This window comes from Natator depressus, chromosome 20, assembly GCF_965152275.1.
Source record: "Natator depressus isolate rNatDep1 chromosome 20, rNatDep2.hap1, whole genome shotgun sequence".
Lineage (NCBI taxonomy): Eukaryota > Metazoa > Chordata > Testudines > Cheloniidae > Natator > Natator depressus.
This window is the reverse complement of record NC_134253.1, coordinates 3,681,607-3,699,633: the sequence shown is the minus strand read 5'-3', so window position 1 is coordinate 3,699,633 and position 18,027 is coordinate 3,681,607. Positions and strand designations below refer to the sequence as shown.

General features: G+C 62.2%; 1 protein-coding gene across 1 annotated transcript; it reads right to left on the bottom strand.

Moving 5' to 3' along the window:
* Positions 1-2,791: 2,791 nt before the first annotated feature.
* PIP4K2C (phosphatidylinositol-5-phosphate 4-kinase type 2 gamma) lies at positions 2,792-16,697 on the bottom strand. Its single transcript, XM_074935015.1, has 10 exons — positions 16,566-16,697; positions 13,258-13,355; positions 9,392-9,488; positions 8,834-8,980; positions 8,435-8,581; positions 7,502-7,540; positions 5,235-5,348; positions 4,132-4,375; positions 3,626-3,729; positions 2,792-3,103 (listed from the first exon to the last, which is right to left on the bottom strand). The coding sequence occupies exons 1-10, from the start codon at positions 16,695-16,697 to the stop codon at positions 3,023-3,025; spliced, it is 1,203 nt and encodes a 400-aa protein (XP_074791116.1). The 3' UTR covers positions 2,792-3,022.
* Positions 16,698-18,027: the final 1,330 nt, after the last annotated feature.

Here is an 18,027-nt window from a genome sequence, read left to right as displayed (position 1 = left end):
CCGGGGAGAGGTGGGCTGAGGGCAACACCCTGGGGAGTCAAACAGGAACGCGCAGCCCAGCTGGACGGTGCCTCCCGCCCCCGGCTGCCCCCCAGCACAAGGCCGGGGCTGGATCTTTTGCAAGCAGCAGGGCTGGCACCGAAGGTGGGACAGGGGCATGCCAAGGCCGGGTGGAAGCGACACCACCCCTGAGCTGTCAGCACCATTAGCTGGGTTTGGGCAGCATCCAGGGGTCCCGCCCAAGGTTGTGGGGCCCACGGTGATAGGCACTGCCCCAGGCAGACCTGGAGCCAGGGCCTCACCCAAAGCGCATGCAGGCTCCGCAGCCAGATCAAGGAGGGAAACTGAGGCACAGAGCAGGGCCATGACTTGCTCAAGGGCCCACAGAAGGTCAGGGATAAGCAGGATCAGAACCCAGGTGTCCTAAGTCCCAGCCCCATACCCACCAGGCTTCACTGCCCCCCTCTCACAAGCCCCATAACACCCAGTGCGCATTCCACTCGTATCCTGGCCCACCACAGGGGCTCGAGAAGAAAGAGGAGCTGCCCCTGCCGGAGCAGTGGGGGGAGGAGATGTGCCCACGACAGGGGGACAAGCCAGGATTTTAAAAGCTCAGAAGCCCAAGCTGGGCGTACTGCGGAGGGCAGATAATACTATGGTGAACCCCCCCCCGGCACTCAGGTCAGGCAGTTCCAGCTCAGCCCCTGGCGGGGGGGGGGGGGGGGGATTTGCCCAAGGCAGCGGCTCAGGACTGGGGGTGTAAGGGGACAGAGGTGGCTGATGAGGAGGAGCTCCCCTGGGGGGTGGCCCTGATGCCAGGAGCCATGGGGGGGGCAGAGGAGACTCTCCCCCTCCATTGGGGGTACCACTCAGTTATCTCTCCCCCCCATAGGCAGAAGCAGCCGGATGGGTCAAGGTAGGTGCTGGGGAGGCTACAAAACACCAGAACCTTTTTCTCCCCTACCAGAGATGGGGGCTCAGCCCCAGCTCCTGGCTTCTGAGGGCCCCCACCAAGGCAGGGGCCAGCAGCCCTAAAGGACCGAGGATCACCTGTAGCCACACAGCTCATGCCCAGGCTCCAGGGGCCGCAGGGGTCAGGAAGGACCCTCCCTGTTCCTGCCCTCCCAGCAGCTGGCTGGGGGCACCGTAGCCTCACCCCTGCCTCTGGCATCGCCCCAAGCATGGATGGCGAAATTCACAAGCCTTAGTCCCTACCCAGACAGCTAGTAGGGGCAGGGCGGGCTCTGCCCCACCCCGTATCTCCTTCCCTTTGCTGGCTGCTTGCCAGGGCAGTAGCCCCTCCTGGCCCAGCCAAGAACCCAGAGCCAGGCTGCTGTCAGTCAATAATTTATTTCTATCCAGACACAGGGCAGGGAAATACACCAGAGTTTACAAAAATACAACAGACTCACCTGCAGCCCAGCCGGCAGGGCCCCTCTCCCTGCGCGGCCCAAGGGCAGGATCAGGGCCCTGCCCAGGCTGGAGCACGGAGCATTACTGCCCGCAGCAGGATGGTTGGAGGGCAAGGAACCGCCTCTCCCGCTTGGGAGCCCCTGCAGAACCCCCTGCCCGCTTTGGGTAGGGGAGTAGCCACTTCGTCCGGCCTGGCCGGCGCGAGTTCACAGCACCTCTTTGATCTGTTCTACCGTGGGCCCCCCGCAAGGCAGCAGTGGGGAGAACGGATTGCAGACCAGGCCCGGGGAGAGGCCGGCTCTGCTACTACCCACCCAAGCCCTGCCCCGGCCTGGGCCTCCCCCCAGCCCCCACCTCCCCGGGCTAGCTGTCAGCTCACGGCCCGAGCCAAGCCAGGGCTGAGGAGGGCTCAGGCCAAGGGCAGAAGCAGCCCCACGTTTAGGGGAAAGCCCAACCCATGGGCAGCAGGTGCCAGGGGAGGAATCCCAGCAGCAGCGACGCCATGCCCCCGCCATGGGGCCGCTGGGACCCTGGGCAGGCAAAGCTGAAATCCAGCATGAGCCTTGCCCTGCCACGTGAATGCTGGTCAGGCCCCAGCCTGAGGCGGGGCAAGCGCCTCCTGCTGGAGGAAGGGTGGAACTCCTTGGAGGGCCCGCCAGCCCCAGGAGCCCTGCATATGGGCTCAGAGTGCTCACAGCCGGGGGCAGCCAGCTCTGTGTCCAGTCGCTCTACTCCGGCACGCAGGGCTGAGGAGCAGGTCCCGGCCCCCGTGGCTCAGAGACATGAGCGCTGGTGGCCCAAAGCCCGGCCCTGGCTCGAACCCCAGCTTCGGCACCTAACGCAGCTTGTGGCCTCGTGCGGGTGAGGCTGGGGGCAGGCGCCGGGGGAGCCAGCAGCAGCCATGACCCCAGGGGGACGTAGTGTGTGGGGAGAGATGGCTGCAGAGCGAAGGGCTGGGACCCCAATGCAAACTAGTGTTAACAACGCCCCCCGTGACCCCAGCTGGGAGGTTTCACCTAGGAATAAATTACACAGTGGGACAGGCCAAGAGAACCTTCTCCCTTCTGGGGGTTGGGTGGGGGAGGGGGGAACCAGTGCAGAGTGCACATGGGGGTGGGCAGGAGAGGGGAACCGCTGCCACCCCAGGCTCAGGGAAGGGGGGGGGGGGGAAGTCACTGTTGCTAGGGAGGAACTTGTCTGCCCCCTCTAAGGCACCAAAGGGTGGAATCTCTTATTGCATATTGCCGGGCCTGGGCTGCCCCGCCCCCCGCCCTTTAGACAGGGCTGGTTGCAGACCCCAGCCCTAGACAGGGCCCCTCAGCCAGCAGCCCCCCCCTGCACCCCAGTCAGAGGATCCATTCCCCTCTCTCCCGCCCGAGACCGCTCCGGCTGGGCGAGTGAGGGCAGATAAAGATAAGGCACTTGGTTGGCAACCGAGCCCACCCGGCCCCCAGGCTTCTCTCGAGCTCAGCTGAGCCTTTCGGCCAGCAAACAGAGGGGGGCACTAAGACCAAGGGATGGGGCGCAGGGGACACCTTTGATCTTCAGCTCCGACAAGACGAGACAGGGGCGGGGGGGAAAGAGGGGGACCGCTCCAGGCAGGTAACGACTAAGCGAAGATGTTGGTGACAAAGTCCAGGAAGCGCTTGGCGTACTGCTCAGGGTGGACGGTCGAGATCTCCGCGCCGGCCTGCAGGGGGCACAACAGCATCAGCGCCAACTGCCCTGGGGCAGGGCTGGGGACCAGCCAGGAGCCCTGCCAGCCAGGTGCCCCCAGGAGCAGCACCGATCAGACATTTCTGGGAAGGAGCCAAGTGGCTCTGGGGCACGCGGCCCTGCCCAGATAGAGCCCCGCTCCTGGGAGGCTCCCCGACACCCCAGGGAGACCTTCCAACACTTGCCAGGAGCCACATGGGCTCACAGGCCCTGGGCACCTACCAGGGAGGAGGAAGTATTCCTGCTCCCCTGGCCTCCCCCAGGGGCAAAGGGGGGCAGAGCCCAGAGCCAGCATGCTAGGTGCCTGGGTTTATGCCCCACAATTCTGACACCCCCTCCCACACCCACTTTTCTGCTGGTCAACAGGCCAGAGGCCAGGCAGCCCGGCTGTGTTTATCGAGGCTGCAGCTGCCATCCTCCCTTCCCCTGCGGTCCCCATGTGGCCAGGAGGCTCCGTCCCCCTGCCCCGGATGCAGCACGACGCGGCACGACTCACCCCATGCTTGACGGTCTTGGCGGCATGTGCGGCCTTCTTCTTGGCATCGTACTGCGTGAGGATGTCAATGAGGCCCATGAAGTACACCTCCGGCTGGGGCCCGCCTGGGGGAAAGGCCACATCCTGACTTACCCCGGCTGCCAAAACTTCAACGGACCCCTCTCCACGCCCTGGCAGGGACCCACTAGCTCCCTGACCGGCATCCAGCCTCGGGCGCAGTGGATCTGTGCCCTGCCACTCTCAGCGAGCTCCTCGGCCATCCCCGCCACCTGGCCCCGAGGCTGCTGCAAAGGGCCATGCGACCCACCGGCCACACAGAGTGCTCCGGGCCAGCGCCCATGGCTGGGGCCCCGTTTTCGAGGCATTCGGGGAAAATCCATCCCTGAACGCAAGGGCCAGGGGCTCCCATCCTTTGAACCCCTTTTTGGCCAGCCAGTGAGGAAGGAACAGAGCTACCCGCCCCCAGAACCCTGCTCCCCCAGCATGCTGCTGCCAGCCCCACTCACCTTCCGCGCTCTTGATGGCGTACATGTCAATGTAGGGGTCAAACTCCCCGGGGCCCAGTGGCTTGTAGGAGTTCAGGTAGCCGCCGATCCCCTCGGGGGACGTCCCGTAGGAACCCACAGCCATGACGTCTTCCCCCTCCTCTTCCTCCTCCTTCAGATCCTCCTCCTCCTCCTGCTCGGCCCGGAGGACATCATGGATGCCCAGCAGCAGGCTGTAATCCATGATCTTCAGCTGGACCAGGAACTAGGAGCGCAGCGGGCAGGGGGTGAACCAGGGCAGCAGGGACAGGCTCCATTCCACCCAGGGGGCTCCTTAGAAGCCACCGCTGCTCCCACTCAGGCCAAGTTACCTAGTGGTTAGAGCAGGGCCCAGGGCCCTGCCTTGGCCTGCTCTAAGGGGCTGTTCCCCTGCCCCAATCTGCAGGGCAGGGAGAACCCCGACCGCACAGGGCCGCACCACACTCCAGGAAGAGGTGCTAGACATGGCCCATGATGCAGTTCTCCGGCTCCGTTGGGTTGCAGGGACGTTTGGGAACCCCCCCCTTCCACAGCTGAGAACGTCAGCAGAGCCGCGAGGGACCTGCTACTGTGGGCGTGGGAGACCCAGCTGTGCCAGGCCCTCGGTGCCAGCCACTGCCAACAGCCTGTGACCCTGGCAAGGCAGCCCTGCTTTCTCTCCTTTGTGCGGCTCTCACTGTAACATATCGCCTGGGACAGGCAGGGCTGCTGGGCACCCAGGCACCAAGCCTCCCAAGGCAGTGCCCTTCTTTCCCACGGCTGAGACCCCCCCCCCCCCGATCCCTCTGCCCCAGGTTTCAGTCCCTGCCAGCAGTGCAGCGCGCCCCAAGGGGTCTGGCAGAGCCCCCAAGCCGGTTTTGGTTGCTAGACAAGCCGTGCTTAACAGGCTGCCCCGTGCGGGTCTGGGCCGATCGTCTCGGGGAGGACAAGCTATTTTGGGAAGGTGAGACGCCCCCAAGCACCCTCCTGCAGGTGGTGCCCGCAACCGATCCCAGCCGCCTTCCCAAGGTGACACAGGACAGCTGCCACTTCAGCGTGGAGGTCAGACATGCCCGTGCCCCGCCCCACCAGGGGGCATGCCCTACCTCCACATCCCTCTTCAGCTTCTCCATGAAGTCACCCTTCTGCCCCTCATCCACATACACCTTCTGGCTCATGTGCAGGAAGTCCATGTCCTTCAGCGTGGGCAGCTCCTTGACCTGGAAGGAACCAGACACGGTTAGCAGTCCGGGGGGTGGAGGGGGGAGCCTCACACATGCGGGGCCACGCACCGAGGGACAGCCTGCAAAGCAGCCAGTTCACAGAGTCGCGTTGGGCCCCGTGAAACCCCCTCGCAACCCACAGCCCTTCTAACAAGAGACCCCGTCAGACTAGGGGCTGCCCCTTCTGGGACGGTTCAGGGGCACATGCCCATGGGGTGACGGGGCCCACAGGTAATGCAGTGCCCCTCCCCACCTCCTCTGCAAGGGTCCAAAATTGAGAATCCACCTGCACCACCTGGCGAAACCCAAGGGAAATGCCCCATTTAACCCCCCAGCCCCCGCCTGGAAGCGCCATGCAGAACATCCACCCCCCGGCCCCGGGTAGCCCAGGACACCTGCCCCACAGGGCCCTGCCTGGAAATCCCAGGTTATTCCCCACCTGCTGCCCCAAGAATTCCGCAGCCGGGCCAGCCAGCGGGCGCGGGGCCAGGGACATGGCAAGGCAGGAGGAGCTGGTGACAGGAGCCCAGCCGTGAGGGAGCCGTTCCCCCCAGAGGCAAGACTCAACAGGAGCCGGCGGCTGGCTCCCAACACAGCACCAGAGCCCCTCAGCCTGGCAGGATTCCCCCGGCAGCTGAGCCGAGGGCTCCAATCCCATCAACCTTCCCTCGCCATCATCTCGCGGCCCTCAAATCTCATTGACTGGAGGCTGATGCCACCCCGGGCTTTAGGGCAGGGGAGGCCACTTACGAGATCAGGATTATCCGGCTAACTCAGGTCATCATCCCCCCCCCCCCCCCCAACCCGAATGGCTCTCATGGAGAGCCACGACTGGTTAGTTAATCACAGGCCCCAGACAGACAGAGCGAGCCTCTGGCCAGGGCTGGCATCAGCTCGTCCCCACTCCTGCCCACAAACCGGCCTTGCTGCCCCTTCGCATCAGTCCCCCCAGAGCAAGCCACAGCTGGAGAGCACTGGTAAGGTGACCCCAAGGCCCGCAGAGCTCCACACGGAGCCCACCAAGGCCTGTGCGGGGGGAGAGGGCTGCTGCCCTGGACACCCCCTCCCTGGAGGGCAGAGGGGTGGCCGTGCAGGGCTGAGAACCGCTCCCCCTGCCTGGTGCTTCAGGCCGGGATTTAACAGCGGCTGATTCCTCGCCAGCTCGAGCTGCCTTTCGAAGGGGGCTGGGCCGCTCCCCGGCATGCTCTATCTGGCTAGGGGATACCAGCTTGAGCCCAGCCTGGCTCCCCACACCGCCAAGGGCGCCCCATGAAACCCACCTGCTGGCCCATCCCAGAGATCAGAGACAGAGGCCCATCCTACGCTCCACCTCCCTGGGGTGGGGGGGACTAAGATGGCAGCTCCCCTACCCCCACCCCGAGGGGACAGAGCCCGGCTCTTCCCATAGAGTCAGCAGGTCCTGGTTAACGCCCATTCAGCAGCAAGATCCCTCTAAGCTGGGCACAGGACACCCCATAGCTTCCTGCTGCCCAGCCCCAGGGATCCCAGAGAACAAACCCGAGCCCCTTCCCTATCCAGAAGCACAGGGCTGCATCCCCGACAGCTGCCACCCCCTTCACTAGGCTGCTCGCCCCGGCTCCCACTCAGTGTGGGGCGGCCCAGCCGGGAGGTGGCTGTGTGCCCAGTGGGGCCAAGCAGCGAGATGGATCCCAGAAGGCTGGAGTCCCAGGGTAGTCGGCCCACGGACCCAACCTCCAGGCATGGAAACCCGGCAGCTTCACCCCAGGTCGGCCCCAGCGGGCAGGCATGGCAGGGCCCGGATACCAAGCTGGCCCTCGAGGAGGGGCAGAGTTCTCAGGTGCTTTGAGGAACATCTGCAGAAGGGGAAGCAAGGCTTTGCTCCCACGGCTGCAGCCTGAGGACCCCCCCCCCCCCCCCGACTGCCACGGGAGCCATCAGCCAGGCCTACCAGAGCAGCCTCCGACAGGGTCACCCCCCGCCCCGCCCATCTCACTGGGGGGCAGCGATGCCTGTCAGTTAGTGGCTCAGGCCCCCTGCTTGCTGTCCTGGAGGCCGGGCACTGTCGCCCGCCAGAACAAGCTAGGTACCAAGGAAGCGAGCTTCAGAGTGGAGAGATCTATGGGTCAGAGACCCCCCCTCCCCCCACACCCTCAGCCATCCCCAGCTACCTTCTCCTTGTCGCTGGCTTCTCGGGACACCAGGGAGCCCTGCAAGAGAGGTACCCGCCGATTAGTCACCAGCCCCACCCCGGCCACAGGAGGAGGAGGGGTCAGATACACGCAGGAGTCCGTGGGGAGAGGCACAGCGCAGGTGGCCGCAAGAAGCCACAGCAAGCGGGAGAAGATGGGGGATATTTAGGGGACTGTCACCTGATTATTATGGATGGGAGCCAAGCGGCTAAATGCCCTCACTGCCCTGAGCCCCCGGGCTAGTCCCAGGGCTTCCGAGCCGCTTGGCTATGGGATCCGTCCAGGCAACTGGCCCGAGTTCCACACAGCTGCTGCTGACGATGGCCTCTCCAAACAGCTACCCCCAGCACCTGGGAACATGCTGGGGTGGGGAGGGCATGAACAGGTCCAGGGTGGGTCACAACCACCTGCCCTTTGTGGGGAAACGGGGCTCCTAAACTAGGTTGCCACGTGGTGTCCCAGTATGGAAAGCGACGAGAGCCACAGCTCCAATGGGGGCCTGTCCTGGGGTGTTTCAGACGGACGCCGCACAGCCCCAGTTGGCCTGACCCTGATCCCCACCAGCCTGTGGGAGCCCTCTGGGGTCCAGAGGCATGAGAGAAGCTCCTCGGCCAGGGAAGACCCAGCAGGGGCAACGGGAAGGAGGGTCTCTATCGAACTGCTGCTGAAAGCGGGGTTCAGGGCAGAGAGACCAATCGGGTGCAGCTGGGGCAATCGACTCCTCAGGGAGCAATGCTCTGGGCCAACGCCTGGTGACACAGCCTCACAGGAGGGGAACAGAGAGCGGGGTCTCCCTGACAGACTAGATGGGCCGGCAGTATGATCAGCAGCCCGTGTCTCTGCAGGGACGGTGGGTGCCCCGGGAGCCTGGCTCAAGTGAATGCCCCTGGCCCTGCCCGCTGGCCCCGTTACCTTCAGGTCGTACTTCCTGTGCACAGCGAGCCGGTGGCTGAACACATTCCTCATGATCAGCATGTAGGTATCCTCGCTGTCCACGCTGAGCCGGTACATCCCCAGGAACTGGGGCAGCAGGGTGATCCCATGGCACTTCACCACGTACTGCAAGGAGACGGGGCCACGTCAGACTAGCAGGGGCCAGGGCAGAGAGCGAGGCACCAGCCGGTCATGCCTCTGGAGACCCCAGCCAGAAGAGGGGGGCAGTGACATGCCCTAGTGACCGCAGGTTGGTGGCAGGGCTGGGATTAGAACTTGGATCTTTTCCTCCCAGCAGCAGGCAGGTTCGCTCTGGCGGCCCCTGGTGGCGAGGCAGGGACACCTCAGAGCCTCCCCGCGCCCCCTGGCCAGCCGTACCTGGTGGTAGTGCGAAAGGAGACTGTGCACGTCAGCCACGTCTTCGCTGGAGATCTCCTTGATCACCAGCGTCCGGTCGTAGGAGGTGAGGAAACGCCGGTCGCTCCCCTCACCTTCGTAGTGGGGCGGGCTGCGTGTCAGGGAGACCTGGGGGGGGGAGCAGGTGTGAGAACCACGCCTGGCGCCAACCCCAGGGCACACCAGGGACATCACACTCCGGGGCATTCCACCCTCTAATGGGGCAGATGGTGAGTTTCAGGGGCATCTATCAGCGGCCTGCCTTGCCTAGGTGCCCCGGTGAGGGGCACCACCCCAGCGATATCACAGAATCGGCCAGGGCTGCAACAAGGCTGCTGTGGCCAATCCCAGCTCAGCCGGTCCCAACCCGCCCCGGCGAAGAGGCGGGCGTTCCAAGGAAAGCTTTAAGGGGCACAGGGTAGCTGCCTGGGTCTGTGTACGTCCCCCTCTATGCACAGAGGGCCCTGGAACGGGGGGCCCAGGACACACCTCCCCCCGCCACCCCAGACACGATCGGTGTCGAGGGAACGTGCTACCCACCTGGTAGTCCTGGTCATCAATCCCGAAGCGCTCACGGAGGTTGCGGAAGACCTGTGGGCAGTACTCCTTGAACTTGAAGTGACTGGGCAGGTTCTCCCTGGAGGGGCAAAGAAGGGGTGGGGGGTCAGTGTTTAGAACCAGAGGGACCAGCTGGCTCCAGGAAGGGACCAGGAGCCTGGCACAGTCACAGCCGTAACCATGCGATTCAGTCCAATACCGCCCGGCCCGTGGGCACCTTAACCCGCCTCTGGCATCGGGGACCCTCCTGGCTGGCAGTCAAAGCAGAAGGCAGAGGTTGGAGGACGCTAGACAGAGCCAGGGATCACCCCACAGGTGGGGACGCTGGCAGGGATTCAACAAGCAGGTGCAAGAAGGCCAGGGGGCGCTCTCCTGGGACACAGGGACTCTGAAGAAGATTCGCGGGGGCATGGCAGATAATCAGCTGAGCACAAGCTCCCAGTGCCATGCTGTGGCCAATCTAGTGCCAGCCCAGGACACAGAGGAATCTCGAGTTGGAGCGGACAGTGGAGAGGTTATTTTACCTCGATATTTGGCACTGGGCTGATCACTGCTGGAATCCTGCGTCCCATTCTGGATGTTGCTACATAACTTGGAAAGGGCTCAGAGAAGAGCCCCAAGAACGGTTACGGGATCAGAAACCTGCCTTGTAAGGACAGACTGAGCTCCTTAGATTAACAAAGCAAAGGTTAAGTGAAGAGACGGTTAATGTTAGAACGACCAGACTGGGTCAGACAAAAGGTCCATCTAGCCCAGGATCCTGTCTACCGACAGCAGCCAGCACCAGATACTTCAGAGGGAAGGAACAGAACAGGGCAATTTATCGAGTGATCCATCGCCTGTCGGCCAGTCCCAGATTTAGGGACACTCATGGGATCGCACCCCGTCCATCTTGGCTAATAGCCATCGCTGGACCTGTCCTCCGTGAACTTAGCTAATTCTTTTTTGAACCCAGTTTTGGCATTCACAAGATCCTCCGGCAATGTGTTCGACAGGTCGCCTGTGCGTTCGGTGAAGAACTACTTCCTGGTTTGTTTTAAACCTGCTGCCTATTCATTTCATTGGCTGACCCCTGGTTCTTGGGTCACGTGAAGAGGTAAACAACACTCCTTATGTTCAAATAAATTTGTTAGTCTCTAAGGTGCCCCAAGTACTCCTTTTCTCTTTTCTAAGAGAAACAGTCCCTGTCTTTTTAATCTCTCCTCACATGGAAGCTGCTCCATCCCCCTAATCATTTTTGTTGCCCTTTGTGACGAAATGGGACTGTTCTTAATGTATCCTCTGAATACCGTAGGGGTGCCTCAGTTTCCCCCATGCATTTCTTAAGTCTCTAGGTGGTGGGATAAGGGGGGTGCGATTGTTGCAGAGCAAAAGGCCATGGTACATAAATGGCCGACACTCTGTCTCCTGGCAACTGATGGCCTGGCCCTTCCCCCCTTCAAGGTGACAGCTAAAGGGTTGGAGAACAAAGGAATCTGGTGCCCTCCTGGCCCAGGAAAGGGACAAAGCCCAGAGGAGGAGGGGTTGGAGGGGGAGTCAGTGTCAGTTTGGGGCTGGCTGGGGATGTGGAGTGAAGTGCAGACATGGTTGTCTGGCTCACTGCCCCCCAAAATGGACTCAGCTGAGGGGTCCCGTTCTCTGCATCTACAAGCTTTGGTTTAGACCATGTTCCTGTCGTCTAATAAACCTTCTGTTTTACTGGCTGGCTGAGAGTCATGTCTGACTGAGAAGTTGGGGTGCAGGACCCTCTGGCTTCCCCAGGAGCCCACCTGGGCGGACTCACTGTGGGAAGCGCAGGGAGGGGCAGAGGATGCTGAATGCTCTGAGGTCAGACCCAAGAAGGTGGAAGCCGTGTGAGCTTCTTGCCCTGGAGACAGTCTGCTCCCAGAGAGGAGACTTCCCCAGAGTCCTGACTGGCTTTGTAGGGAGCAGTTCCAGAGCATCGCCTGGGGACTCCGTGACACCCTTCTCTGTTCTTTTCCCAATTCTTTGGAAAAATACATTGTTTCTGAGACGGGGTGACGAGATCTGTGCGCAGCATTCAAAGGCTGGGCATACCATGGATTTCTATAGTGACGTTAGGATATTTTTTGTCTGATTATCTCTCCCTTTCCGAGGGGCTCCTAACTCTGTTCGCTTTTTGACGGCTGCGGCACACAGAGCGGGTGTTTTCAGACAACTCGATCTCAGTCTGTAAGTATCTATGTGGGGCGCAAAGATCTAACAACTGGCTCTTCCACCAAGCGGAGAAAGGCAGAGCAAGAGCCAGCGGCCGGAAGCTGAAGCTAGACAATGTCAGACGGCAAAGAAGGTGGACGTTTACCAGGGAGGGGAATTAGCCCGTGGTGGAACCTCCATCACGGACTGTTTTTAACTCCCAACGGGCTGTGTCTCCAAACGACCGGCTGCAGGATTTAGCTCGGGGCAGTTCTTGACTAAGTGGTCACAATGGAGCAACGTGCCCCACCTGCCCTGCCCCTCCTGTCAGAGAAAGGGACTCACGTCCCATTCAGCAACAAGCCAGAGCTTCAGGAGCCAACTCCTTGCCAGAATGGCAGTGCTGTCCCCAGCTGCCCCGCTCCGTGCAAGCAAATCCCACACGGGGGCTTTCAGGTCACGTCTGCTGTTTAGTCTTCGCCTGGGCCCAGGTACAGGGTGGTTAAGGCTGGAAGGCGGGAGGCAGCGATGGCTCCCTAGCTCCAGGGCAGGGTGCTAGGCCCAGAAGCGGCTGGGGAAACGGCAGCTTACGTCGAGCACAGCAAGTGAGACAGCAGTGCCAAGGGGCTGCCAGCTTGAGGGCACCAGAGGCTGCGCCCAGTGCAGGGAGACTCAGGGGCAGCGGGCTGCTCCTGGGCAAAGCAGAAGACACGAGGGGCGTGGGATGCAGGGGTGGGCGAGGGGGCTCTTCGGGGGCTGGCTAGAACCAGCCCGTATCAATGGAGGGTTTGGAAAGGCAACAGACGCTTCAGGGAATGAACTATGACACCAATCGGGACACAACAGGGTAGGATCAGAACCGGCCTTTCCGGGACACCGAGCTCTGACCTGGGACTGGCGGAGAGCAAGCCAAGACGGGATCTGCAGCAGCTTGGCTGGGCAGAGCCCTGGTGCTGCCAGTTGGAGATCTCTTACCCTTTGCCTCTCTCTGCTCCCCCCAGGGCTTCCCAGGCTGGGCTCCAGCTGCCTAATAAACCCTGCTCGGGTTTGAAAATGGCTACCTGGCGGCAGTGCGTCCACAGCGGGGAAAGTCTGACCAGGAGCCAATCTCGGGAGCTGAGGCAGCCCTTGAGGAAGAGTGAGACCCTCTGGGGAGCAAGTGGGGGGCCTGGCTCACTGAGGGGTTCCTCCAAGGGACTGTTTAAAAGCCGCGGCATAGCATGGATCCCGTGGCCCCTCGACACTCCTGCAGCCGGCTGAGCCAGGGTGGAAATTTGGAGAACCCAAACAAAGCTTCCCAAACCGGAGGGCACATCAGCCCTTGCGAGAAGAGCCCGGAGAGCTTTCATAAGCTCTAGCAGGCAGGGAGCTGACCCTAAATCCTGCAGGTGACGCTGGGAGGGCAGCAACAAACCGGAGTGCTGGGCTCAGCACAGAAGCAATCAGAGAGATGCAGGACCCCGAAAGGTCATCGAGCCCAATCCCCCACACAGAGGCAGGACTCAATCATCCAGGAAGACGCCAACCCTGCTTTGTCCTGAGCTAGTCAGTCTGATCCCTGGTGCATTGGGGGCGTAATGTACTAGATCCAACCGCAGCTATTTCGATACCAGCCAGCGAGCTGTGCACGTGCACATGCCCCCCCAAGCACGCAGACTCTGTGGGGGCAGCAGCCTCCTGCAGCAACTCACCTGTTGAAGAGATGATTGTTCACTTTGATTTTAGAGTTGGCTTTAAAGTCATCGGGTAGCAGCATCACCGGCAGGGGAACCTGGCTGAGCTCATTGATCTGGCAACGCAACACAGAACAAGCGGGTTACTCCCCACCCCGTGTGCAGGTTTTGAGCTTCAGAAGGCGGCGTGCAAACCCCAGGGGCGCTCAGACCTGCTGCTGGGTACCCTGCCAACCTCATCCAGGCACACAGAAGCGGGCAGAGCCAACGCCCCACGGGACAGCTTCCATTCCTGCTAACGGCGCAGCAGGGGGGCTAGGACAGTGTTCCCAGCAAGTCCCTGCAGAGTTGAGACAACCCAGCCACCCAGAGCCAGCTGGGATGGCCAAAAAAACCCGGCTCAGGGCCTGGTCAGAAGGCTGCTTGGCAGTGTCCAGAGCACGTCAGTAGAGAGATGCCAGGGAAGAATTTGAGCTCCCCTCCCGGAGCTATTCCAAATGAACTGGACAGCAAGTGCCAGGCAACCTGTGACCGCCCCCTACTGGATGAGGTAATATACAGCCAGGCCATTGGAACGGGGTGACATGAGACCAGGGGAACAGCGTAAGCGGCTATAAATAGCTAATTCAGGCAGCAAGCACCCCGACAGTTGGCGTTCCAGGGAGCTCTGGGAACGGCCTGTGAATTAACACGGAGGGGTTCACCCATTGCTCAGGCATAGCGGTGTCAAGCACGGCAGAGGAAAGCAGCAGCTGGGACAAGCCAGGCTCTGGCCTGTAGCTGCTCAGACTCCACCCCGAACCCCAGGTGCAGGGAACAGAGACCACTAAAACCTGTGGGAGGCGCGAGCTGGCTGGGAGGGCGTGCGTGTGGTGGGAGCTCCTGTTTTAGCTGGCTGCAGCGAGCCCAACACAAGGGGAGGCTGCAGCAGGAGACGCCGTGGCCACTGAGTTCTGGGGCGGGGCTGTCGGCGCCCCACCCAGCTTTGCCCTACAGACTCCATGTGGACAGTCCCCAAGGCTGCACAGCGAGGTTTTGGGGCTCTGCCAACAGCAGCTAGAAGGCAACCAAGCTCCAGCAGAGTCACTGGGAGGCCATGTGGGTAGCACACCAGACCTCAGAGACCCCCCGGTTCGTATCCCAGCTCTATCATCTTGGTCAAGGTCCCATTCCTGCCCCGTGCCTCAGTTCCCCCTAAATGGTACTTCCCTCTCTGAGAGGTGCTTGCAAGCCGGGGATGAAGGACACTATAAGAGTTATTAACAGCCAGCTGAGCCCCATTAAGAGTTCACGGACCCGCTCCTAAGAGGGAACCGTCCGTCGTGAGGGGCCAAGCCGCAGTCATCAAAATAAACCTGCCCTCAACACAAAGAGCCCCAGCGTTAAGAGAGACAAAGCGATGGCACGCGGTGGGATCCCGGCAGTTTAACAGAACACTGCAAGTCCATGCGCGTGGGAGCCCACGCCGAGAGAACGCTTAAACTCCACAAGCAATCAGACGCTCGAGAGATCTTAGCTCCACCAGTTCGAAAACTTGCTCCGTTTCTTACCCAGCCACGTGATCTTTTTAAGCCATGGCACAAATGAAACACACCAAACAACAGGGAGCCAACGAAGCAAAGGCACCACCTGGGACTACCAGCCAGGAAGGCAGCAGCTGGCCAGGCTAGGGTTAAGGGACCACCACACTCCATGCTACAAGGCCCACGTACCATCAGCCTGCTACACTGTGAAGTCCAGGTTGTTCTGGGGCTGGTTAAGTAGGACACAGAGCTCTGGCATTCTAGGGGGCTGGACTGGAGTGTCACCTACAGCCCCTGAAATCAGAAGGCAGGTCCCTTGGCTTCTGGTCTCAGCCGGCGGCTAGGGGATGGCCCTGGTACGGCACACCCAAGAGGAGTGTGGGTTGAGACACTGATCCCACAGTGCAGATGCCTGCTCCAGGTCCCACTTGGCACCATGGGGCTGGGACATCCTCCCCTTTTCAGCTTGCCGCTATGTGAGGATGCTGCGCCCCGGACGCGGGTCACAAAGTGCTTTTTGTATTCAGGATCTCACTAGCTCTTGCATGCCAGGATCAGGCATGTGGACCAGTCGCCATCAGGCAGGGGGGCTTAGGCGCTCAAACGCCAGAGCGCGGTACATACATGCCCCGAAAGGCGCAGGCCACCCCTTCTAAGCCCCACAGGGCTCCCTCGGAGGGGGTCTGAGCAGAGGACTGTGATGCCAGCAGCGCCTGGGAGCCTCATTTTCCCTGTCTACAGACTGGAATAATTCTGCCCTCATTCCCAGGGAGTTGCCCTGATTTGCGCTGTGACCTGGTTACCAAGCTCCACGGCTGTAGCCCTAGAGATCAGGACTATTTAAGGACCACAGTCGCCAGGAGCTGTGGGGGCACAAACGGACGTTCAGCAGTAAACCCCACAAAATTCACACCCACACCCAAGGGGTCAGATCTACCCAACTCCTGCAGAACTGGGACTCTACCCCCGCCCCCCGTCAGACCCGTTGCCTCAGCTGAAGGCTGGAGAAAGGGGCAGCTTCAGCCAAATTCACATTGTGACTGACGCTGGGGTGGGGGGAAGCAGAGGGAGAGGAGATGCCCAGCCCAGGTACTAATGGGAATAGTGTGGGGTGTCTCACCTGGTGGGGGATACCCCAGCTCAGAGGGGCACTGAGGTTCTAGGCTGGAGGGAGGCAGTGGGCCCTGGGCTGGGGACAATGCGGGGGGTGTCCTGGTCTCACCTGGTGCTGAAGGCCACAACTCACTCCCAGGAGGCAGTGAGGTCGGGGGTGGGGGAGAATCACAGGCTCTCGGACGGGGAGGGGGCACAGGGGGGTGTCCCAGGGGCACAGCGGGAGGGAGGTGTCCTGGGGGCCCTGCCCTCATCCAGGGCTGGACACCCCAGCCCAGTGGTGGCAGTGACATCTAAGGGGCTCAGGGTCAGAGGGTCCCAGGCCAAGATCGGGGCACCCCAGAAGATAATGGGGGGCCAGGGTCAGGGAGCCCTGGGGGGCACCAGGCGCTGGACACCCCAGCCCAGGGGAGCAGTGAAGTCGCAGGGGAGGCTGCGGGGTCCCAGGCCAGGATCGGGGCATCCCAGGGGGCTGTGGGGGGCCAGGCGCCCACCCTCACCTGGCACTGGACGCCCCAAACCAGCAGAGCGGGGGGGGTCTCAAGGGGCCCCAGGCCAGGATCAGGGGTCCCAGGATCGGGGAGGGGGCTAGTCATGCTGGAGGGCAGTGAGGGGCCGGGATCGGGGGAGGCCCCGGGGGGGGGGCAGTGGGGGGGTCCCGGGGGCCCCGGGGCCGGGCCCCGCCCTCACCTGGTGCTGGACGCCCCAGCCCAACACGCCCAGCAGCGGGTCCGCCGCCCGCGGCACCTTGAGGCGCTGGGGCACGAAGCGCTTCCGCTTGGTCTTGGTGCGCGGCGCGGCGGGCCCGGCGGCGGCGGCCATGTCCCTGCTCGGCCCGCGCGGCCGCGCTTCCGCCTTCTGCCCCCGGCGCCGGAAGCCGGGCCCAGCTGACTCCCCCGTCACGTGACGGGGGCGGGCGCCGGACCGCGTTGCGCGGGCGGAGTTTGAAGGGGGCAAAGGTCACGAGCCTGCGCAGTCCGGCTTCTCGGGGGTCGTGACCCCATCTGGGGGCAGAGGACAAGGGTCAGTCTGGAACACGTGCGCAGCGTGGGTCAGGCCCTGGCCTGTCCGTGGGGGGAGGCCAGGCTGGGCAGCGCTGGGGCACAGGGGGCCAGGGCAGGCCGGGGGGCAGGGTAGGGTAGGGAACAGGGGGCGAGGGTAGGGCAGGGTAGTGGGCCAGGCTGGGCAGGGCTGGGGCACAGGGGGCCAGGCCAGGCCAAGCCAGGGCAGGGCAGGGCAGGGCAGTGGGCTGGGGCTGGGGCTGGGCTGGGGCACAGGGGGCCAGGGCAGGCCGGGGGGCCGGGCAGGGCAGTGGGGTGGGCTGGGCTGGGCCAGGGCAGGCCGGGGGGGCAGGGTAGTGGGCCAGGCCGGGCCAGGGGTGCACAGAATGAGCCGGGCTGGGGGAGCGTCACTGTAGAGCAGGATCTGGGCCCATTCAAACAACCCGTGTTTTCATCCAGCCACATGCAGGGTGTTCGCTGGGGGGCGAGGCCCGCCAGCCAGACCTACAGAATGGGGGGCCAGGGGGATCGGGGAAAGCAGCATCTCCGCAAAGGATCGCGGGGTCACACTGGACACACGACTCCCCCAGCTCCCGGGGCGATGTGGCGGCAGAAAGAGCCAGTCGGCAGCTTTATCTCTGTCTGCGGCTTCGGGGAGAGCAATCGCTGCTGGAGACTGTGGCCAGATCTGGGGTCCCCATTTTAAAAAGGCTGTTGGATAGTTGTTGAGGATGCAGAAAAGAGCCACAAAACTGATTTGCAGGCTGGAGAAAATGCAGAGACTCTGAGAGCTCAGTCCGTTTCACTTATCAGAAAGGAGATTGAGAGGGGACCAGATTAGAGCATTTAAGTATCTTCACAGGGAGAAAACCCTGGGTCCTGCAGGGCTCTTTGCCCTAGCAGAGAAAGACAGGACAAGAACCGATGGTTGGAAACTGAAGCCAGAGAAAATCACATTAAAAATGACACACATTTAACTGGATGGGTGTTTAACCATTGGAACTACCTCCCGAGTGATGGATTCTCCGTCTCTTGGTGTCCCCAGATCCAGGCTGGAGGCTTGTCCGGAAGATGTTTTAGTCAAACACAAGTTCTTGGGCTCAGTGCATGTGTAACGGGATGAACTTAAATGGCTTGTGTTACACAAGAGG